The sequence below is a fragment of the Hipposideros armiger genome, unplaced genomic scaffold (genome assembly GCF_001890085.2).
Source record: "Hipposideros armiger isolate ML-2016 unplaced genomic scaffold, ASM189008v1 scaffold_755, whole genome shotgun sequence".
NCBI classification, from domain to species: domain Eukaryota; kingdom Metazoa; phylum Chordata; class Mammalia; order Chiroptera; family Hipposideridae; genus Hipposideros; species Hipposideros armiger.
The window spans coordinates 813,684-822,306 of record NW_017732105.1 but is presented as its reverse complement, the minus strand read 5'-3'; the positions used below and the strand labels follow the sequence as shown (position 1 = coordinate 822,306).

At 37.0% G+C, this 8,623-nt stretch overlaps 1 protein-coding gene across 1 annotated transcript in view; it reads right to left on the bottom strand.

Annotated features, from left to right (window-relative positions):
* The window catches only part of UBE2U (ubiquitin conjugating enzyme E2 U), a 41,662-nt gene that overhangs the window by 3,261 nt on the left and 29,778 nt on the right, over positions 1 to 8,623 (bottom strand). Inside the window, exon 7 of the mRNA XM_019628198.1 lies at positions 4,224 to 4,309. Within this exon, the coding sequence (XP_019483743.1) occupies positions 4,224 to 4,309 (86 nt within the window). The remainder of the gene's footprint in view (positions 1 to 4,223; positions 4,310 to 8,623) is intronic.

Sequence of the window (8,623 nt, the reverse complement as noted above, 5' to 3'; positions counted from 1 at the left end):
ATCTTAGCTGTGGAGGGCAGTGTCACTGGCCCTCATATGTGGGATCCGAACCGGGGCCCTCTGGCATCCCAAGCGAGTTCTTAACCATCGCGCCACTCCGCAGGCCCTCAGAAGTATTTTTTTAATCAATGAATAGAAATGACAAAATAGGTACAAAGAGTTAAATGCCTAACCTGAATTCACTGAACTGCATGTGGCAAACTAGTACAGGGCTAAGGAGTCCCTAACTTCTGACATCACGCTCTTCCCACTAGAGCAGTGGTTCTCAACCTGTGGGTCACGACCCCTTTGGGGGTTAAACGACCCTTTCACAGGGGTTGCCGGGTACTCGTATGTGGGCGTATCTGCATGTGGGCGTATCTGCATGTGGGCCTGGAGACAGATAGAGCAGCAGTGTCTCGGTTCCTAAGACCATTGAAAATATGTGTTTTCCAATGGTCTTAGGCGACCCCTGTGAAAGATTGAGAACCGCTGCACTAGAGCCTTTTCAACCTAGGCTGCACATTTCAATCACCTGGGGAGCTTTAAAAACTACTGCTGCCTGGTCCTGCTCCCAGAGATCCTGATGTAATTGGTCTGAGGGTGTGCCCTTTACATGGGAATTTTTACAAGCTCCTCTGGTGGTTCTAATGAGCAGTCAAAACTGAGAACCATGGATCAGAATGAGACAATACTGCCTCTCGCATCTAAATGCAGTTTGGAGACACTTGCCCTTATTGCTGGCTCAAAGGCTCAAAGAATGAAAGTCTCCTAGGGTGAAAGCAAGCATCCCCAGGACGCTTCAGGCTGTTTGGTCTGTCTTGATGACAGCAAACATCAGGAAGCCTCCGCTCACTATTACAGGGTACACTGGTCTGAAGGAATTCTTTTCCTCTAACATAAACATTTCCTTATGGGGAGCATATTCTGTCGTTAAGGTGCTGTTGCCCACAACCAGATGTAGTGGTTTGTTCTCTGCCAAACTTTTTATGTGCCATTCTGTAGTGATGGACAGAGAACAGTGGATCATCAGTACATTTTCCCACATGATTGCCTGTGATCGTGAACTAATAATTACAATTATTGAAAAATGTACTGCGTGTACTTCAGAGTCTGAATTTAAATCTCAGGTTATAAGGAAACAACAATTTTATGTCACATTATAAAGGCAGTGTAGTATGATAGAAAGCAACAAATGTGGAGTCCAGAGGACCTCGTTCAAGTCCTTGGACCTCAGTTTATTTGTAGTGATTAATAATAGCCACACTTACTGAGTAGTCACTGTGTGCTAAGCGCTGTTGTAAGTGCTTCAGCCTATTAGGGATGTGCTGTAATTATTCTCATCTTATAGCTGAGGGAACCAGATGCAGAGAGGCTAAGAAACTTACCCAAGGTCACATAGCTAGTAAAGGGCAGAGACAAGGTTACACCCAGGCAATCTGACTCCAGAATTTGCACCCTTTGCCAATATATGATATTCCCTCTTACATGTGTGACCTTAGATAAATTATTGAGCTCCCCTTGGTCTTGGTTTTCTCATTTGTAAAACAGTAATAATAATAATAATAATAATAATAATAATGCCTAGCTCATAGGGTTGATAAACCACTGTGCATGACACATATTAGATATTTAATGAATATCGGTTGATAAATGAATAAAAAAATAAGATTGGGATGATTAAAAAAACCTAACACAGAGAATACTCTGTAAACTGTATTATACAAGAATACACAGGACTAGAGATAGATTTGCGACACAAAGATATGGAAAAGAGTTATTACCCCAAATCAAACTATAACCGCTCATCACTATTCATAAAATAAAAAGCTTTTAAAAATATGCACAAGAGCTTGACAATCTTCCCAATGATAAGAATGTAACTGCAGAAAATGAAGTTATTAAAAGTTTCCCTTTTATTTCTGAGTAGTTGAAGAATCATTCTATAATCTAAAGGCTTCATATCTTTATTATTGCCAGGAAATTAAGCCATTAAAAAAAAGATAGTATTGGATCTCATCCAGCTGAATTATCCAAAGACAAAATGGCCAGCAGCAAATGTAAGGTTTACATTTTTTTTTTTAATTAAGTGCTGGTTATTATTGAAGGAAAGCTCTTGAAACATTCTTATAACCAATCCCTGGGGGGAAGAAGCAGGGTAATTGTGAAATATTGCACCAAGGGCTAGAATCAAAGTCTCAGAATTCTTTTGGGCTAGAGGTAACCATTACCAGCTATTGCTTTTGCAAAGAGGAATGAATTACATACTAGGTTCGTGACAGATGTAGAAACAAGGAACAAATGAAACATCTTGGTATCAAACTCTTTTGAAGAGGAAACTAGTTAGTGGTGCTTCATTATTTCCTCCCGTTTTTAATTGTTCTTTATTGCAAGACAATCACTTCCAAATTTCAGTAAGTTTTCGCATGTGCTTCTTCTTCTTTTTTTTTTTGTAGCAGTTTGGAGTCTCTAAGTGCCTCATATATTTACATGTTATCCCATAAAGCACCATTCTATGCCATCCGGTTTGGTTTTTGGCTGAAGGAGTTGGATGCTTGAGTGGTTCCCTAGAACGTGTTCATTGCTTCCCGACACTGCATTTGTTAAGGATTATTGCTTCCTGGAACCTATCTGAGTTGCTCAGTCCCTCACACATAATAGGTACGCAAGATGTGCTTGCTGAATTGACTAAGCAGCACCCAACCACAAATCTTTGAAATGAAGTCAACATTCATGTACTCTGGTATCACAAATAATAAAATTCTTTATACTAATAGAGTCATTAAATACTGTGTTTCTTAAAGCGCCTTAAGTTATTTTTCTTAACCACTAATCCATGAGTGAGTAAGGAAAGTAATGTGTAATCACAAAATAATTAATAATCCACATCCAGAAAAAAACATGTAATTTCTTAGAAGTTATTGGTTTAACTTACTTTTTAAAATACTCGGTAAGCTTAGTACTGCTTTTTGCTGTAATTAGTGCCTTAAAACGGGAAACTTTTTTGCATGTGCTATTTTGTTCTTTTGAAACCAATTACGAGACCATTAAAATGATGAGATGAAATCTGATGAGGCCACAAAGTAAGGCAGTGGTCATGGGGTGGAGTGGAGGGAAAACGTTCATGATGTTGTAGGAGATAAAATCAACAAGGCTTAATGAGGGAGATAAAGAGGTCTAGGAAAATTCTGTGATTCTGGGTTAGGCAAGTAAATGCAATGGTTATTTACCACAAACCAAGAGAGGTAATAAAGGAGGGAAGATAGGTTTTAAGGCAAGATAATGAGTTCGCATTGGGACAGCTTAAGTTTGAGATGCTTGTAACCCATGTTAGATGTCCGATGCACAGCTGTAAATATGCACGGAGAATTCAGGAGAGAGCTTGGCTAGAGACGAGGCTTTAGGAATTACTGAAAGGTAGGCTAAGGAAATCCACAGTGGTGAATGACCTCTATCAGAGAGAGTGGGGAGTTTTTGCTAAGGAAAGAGGCAGAGGAGCACTAAAGGAGGGAGGAGGAAAACCATGGATGTATGGTGTCATCTAATTCAAGGAGGGCATAGCTGAGGAGTGTGCAAGTTAAGATACAGACTAAACAGTTATCACTTTACCGGGGAATTAGGAAGTCACTGGCAACTTCAGAATGCATCATTTCAGCAGGATAGCTGAGGCAAAGTCGTATTTCAAGGCAAAGGTGTGTATAGACTGAATAACCTGCTTTGATCCAAATAGTACTCTAAATACTTGATTAAACGGGACCAGAAAGTCATCCAACTTTCCCCTTCTGTCTTTTTAATTCCTAATGTATGACGGCAACTGATAATTTTTCCTTAGTTTGATATAATTGCAAGTCTTAGGTGTATATGCTGTCTTTCTACTGGTTTTGAGGATAATTATTTTTAGAATCAAAAAGGTTCCTCCTGCTATGCAGGCTTCTTTCTGGGGTGAAGGGAGTAAAGTAAACCTCATAAGACTGAGAACTTCATCTTTTATTCCTTCAATTGCCTATCTTTCCTTCTGGCTTTTAATCAGACTTCAGTTCAGGGCTCTATACAAAAGAGGAACTAAATTAATAGTTGTTGAATGATTGGTATATTGAGCCAACAAAGAAGTTTATCATTCTTAAGTTGCAAATATATGTCAATTAGTCTTTCAAAGCAAGGCAAGCTAAGAATAATTAAGAGATTAGTTATATATTAATTGTAATAATACCAAAAGGACACGGAATAAGGCTAAATCACCTTACATGGAGTTCTGTAAAGTTCTGCAGCTTTTGATGTAGCGATTTCAGACCATGTCTTATAATAATCATCAAATGAAACTTTAATTGATCTGAAAATATAAATTAAAATCAGACAATGAGTAGTTTGCAAGTTTGCTTTGTAAAATTATTTTACCAGAGTGGACTGTTTCAGATAACAATATCTTTTTATAAGACAGGAAACTGATTTTCCTTTTTTAACAAATCTAACATATGAATTCCTCCACTAATACATACAAATAAAAATAGGAAAGAAAATCTGTCCCATTTTCCATAATAAATGTAAATGTGCACCCATGTGTATAGTATAAAAAAAACCCCATAAGTTTAGATATCTGCCTTTCATGGCCAACATTAAAAAGGCACTTCAAGAAAAGGTTCATACCTGTGTATTTTCTTACTACACACAATATACAATTTTCTTATTTTCTATGACAAATGATAATAAAATCACCTTTACTTCCTTTTTATTATGAGAAGGAAAAAATCAGAATTGAGATTAGTTTAATTTTTACACAGAAAACAGGAAAACAGCTCTTTTCTACTATTCCCGCCTGCATTTTTCCTTCCCTGTGCTAATATTACTATGTCCTAATGGGAAAGCAAAAAAAGCTTTAAAATATTAAACAAGAACTGTGAAACTGTCTCTTAAATAATTGTGTTTCCTTTTTTTTTTCCTACATACTTTTTGCATGTAGAGATTCTCAGCAACCTACAAATAAAACATTACTTTGAAATATTTTTCAGACATGTGAAATCACCAACTGACTGGCTTAGATGTTTAAACATCAAATGTAAAAGACCCTATGTCTGTTTCCCAGTCTAAGTTGCTACCTCTTTCGAGAAAGAAGCAACTTTTCAGTTAGAACAAGCATACTAGCACTAATTTTTATATATATATCTTAAAGTAAATATTTGACTAAATTGTGAAGTGAATGGGGCAATATTGAAATGTGTTATTGCATTCATTTATTTAAATGATAATTACAGACACCTAATTTTCAGACTAACATTTTTCAAATGTGTTATTGCTTTTGCAATCACATTTAAGTAGAAATCTGAAACTTGGTGAAGATAAATTAATCACTACTATTATTGCTTCCAGAGCTACATGCAATGCCTTACACTACTAAATGATATACTAAACTAACATTAATTTCCCAAAGAAATGCTTCGGCATTTGGCAACGGAGGTAACAAAATGAAAGGCTGCATTATATCTTCTGCATGAAAAAGCTTGTGATCAATTTGCTGTCACAGATCATTTAGCAGACAACAATGACCCAAGAGGAAGGAAACTGTCAACACACTGTCTCGTGAAAAAAATACACCATCTTCAGGCACAATCGTCTCCATTGTTTTTTGTCTGTTTGACGATGACCCATGACCCTCTCCCTTCCCAACGGTGTCCTGTTCAATTTCAAACTGTTAGCCTTCAGGGGCTTTCTTTTCTTCCCCCAGAATAATTAAAAATATTACCCTAAAAGGTATAACTTTAGTATAGTTTGAATATACAAAGCAGAATGTCTTAAACATTTGGGGATATTTGCATTTTCAACTCTGTAAAGGAAACAGCTCCTTAAAATGAGAGAACAGTAACTATTCTACTATGATTCAGAAAAACTACTAAGTTTACAGGTATACATTATAAAAAAAATACACATGTTTATAGATTCAACCAGGAACAGAAATTTATTGAGTATCATCACTGGCGTTATCAATATGAAAAAGTAGAAGACAAAATTTTAAACTGAACGTCAGAGCTCATTATCCTATTGGGAAAATAGGATGTATATCTGAACTAGTAAATAGAATAGCTTTATATATTAACCTCATAATGTGTTGCATCATTTAACACAGACATTTGGAAGTTATAATGACAGATACTTCTTCGGCAATGGCAGTAAGCAGAAAAAGTTGGAATAGAATGTAACTTTGTTTTGGAGCCATGAGTGAAAGAGTCACTTGAGATATGGACCTGGAACAACAGCAGGAGGCATTTTAGGCCCCGGGAGCAGGATTAGCAATAGATCAGATGGGAAGGAGCATGGTGTGTGTGTACATACAGAGAATGTTGGTAAAAGAGATGATAGTAACAAGATAATTGACTGGAGTGAAGAGTTCCAATTTCAGAGGAGTTATAATTTGATTAAAATAAGTGAAACTGGGCAATGCAGGGCCTTCAGATTTAGGTAGAGAATGGGTTAGAGTTGATTCAGTAATCTTGATTTATTAGGTGATAGAGAACAATCAGGAGTTCTTGAATGAGGCAAGCAAATTATGAAATCAGTGTGTAAGAGTTTTTTCTAGCATAGGGTAGATTATATGGGAGATGAAATGCAGGGGGACATGTTAGGAAACAAATGCAGTAATTCAGGCAAGAGACACAGAGAGCTAACACAAAGGTGGGAGTAAAAATTAGGAAGCGAAGGAGATGAATCAATGGTAAAGAATTGACTGGACTGGTTGCCTGATAGGGTGTGAAAGGTGAAGGAATTTGAGGGTCAAATGTTCTCTGAAAGCCCAGAAGACCAGTTAGTTTTGCTATTAATAGAAAGCGTCTAGAGAAAGTAAAATATGAGTTTAATTTTAAACATGGGTTTTAGGTGACGACCTTTGGGAGTGTGATTGAGAAATTGAAACTGGAAATAAGAGATTTGGGTCAAATCAACATAAAGGTTGATAGATGATGCCATTAGGAAAAACAAACTCCAAAAGAGTAATTAAGTGTTTAGAAAAGACAGAGTAGAAACGAGTTTCATAATCAAGAGGAGCCAGTGAAGAAAATAAAAGGATAACTAAAGGAAGAAGAGAATTGTGGTAGTGATATTTCATGGAAGCAACATCCCAGCCATAACAAAAGCCTAATGATTAAACCCGTATAGGTCCCTGGATATTCAGCCATGTAGCATCGTGTTTAAAGAGTACAGGCTCTGGAATCACCTGGCCTGGGTGAAAACACACTGTGACTTAGTAGCTGTGTGACTCTGGGTAAATTCCCTAATCCCTCCACCCCTGTTTCCTCGTCTATAAAATTAAGAAACAGAACTTTCTCCAGTGAGTCTTGTAAGCATTCAATGAAATCAGGCATGGAAAGGGCTAGGTAGGGGGTTTAGCACTCCTTAGCACTGTCAGCTGGTTTCCTCAAACGACTTAGACAAGTACCTCATCATTTCTCTCATGCAAACTCTCAACAGCTTCCTGTTGTGTTTCTATCTCAGCCTCTCCCTCTTCCAGGTTATCCTGCCTCTGTTTGAAAACTACATTTGTTTATCTAATTCTATAGGATGAAGTCTAAACACTTTTCAATAGAACTCAAGGTTCCTCATCACCTGGCCATTTCTACCCTTTTTTTTAATTTCCAACCTTTTCATTCACACATCCAGAGGCTCCATCACATAAAACTTCCTGATGAGCCAGTGTATAACATAATATTACATTTTTGTATCTGTGCAAGCAGTTCTATCTAGAGATTTATGCCCTCTGTGCCTGTCAAACTCTTAACTTATCAAGGTTCCGGTCCATGAAAAATATTATGTATGTGGAGGTTTTTACAGTAGACATTGTGGCTATCTGGCCAATACGAGTAACTAGTCCATCTTCTCCCATCGTGTATATACAATTCCATGTGATGGGACTGACCCCACCTCTGGCTATAAGTTAGAGACCGATGGGTTTAGGGCTGTCTGACAATGGTAACTATTGGATTGTTGGAAAAGTCATGACGTATTTTTTTTATGTTTTCCATTGCAAAAATGTGTCATGACTATTCTGACAACCCAATAGTTTAGGAACTTGACCTAAAATGATCCAGAGTGAAATATCTTCTAGCTTTCTAGTATATCTTGATATCCAGGAGTCACAATCCTGTTTGTTAAACATTATCTTGTCATTTTAAATCCGTTGCATTTCTAGATACATTTTAGAACCACCTTGTTAATTTTCAGAAAAAGCTATTGAGATTTTGATAGAGGTTGAATTGAATCTATAGATTAATTTGGGAAGAATTGGTGGCATAATAATATTGGGTCTTTCCTGCTCACAAACATTGTATGAATATATCTTTATTTCCTTAGGTCTTCAAAAATTTCCCCCAGATATATTTTGTGGTTGTCAGTATAGATGTCTTATTCATCTTTGTTAAATTTTAGTGCTGTTGTAATGGTATATTTTAAATTTCACTTTTTATGTGTTGATTGCTAGTATATAAAAACATAGTTGATTTTTTTTTTTTAGTCCCCAAAAGAATGCTGGACATAGTTGATATTTTAATATTCATTTTAGGGCCGGCCGAGTGGTACATTGGTTAAGAGCTGGCTTGGGACACCAGAGGGCCCCGGTTCAGATCCCACATGAGGGCCAGTGACACTGCCCTCTACAGCTAAG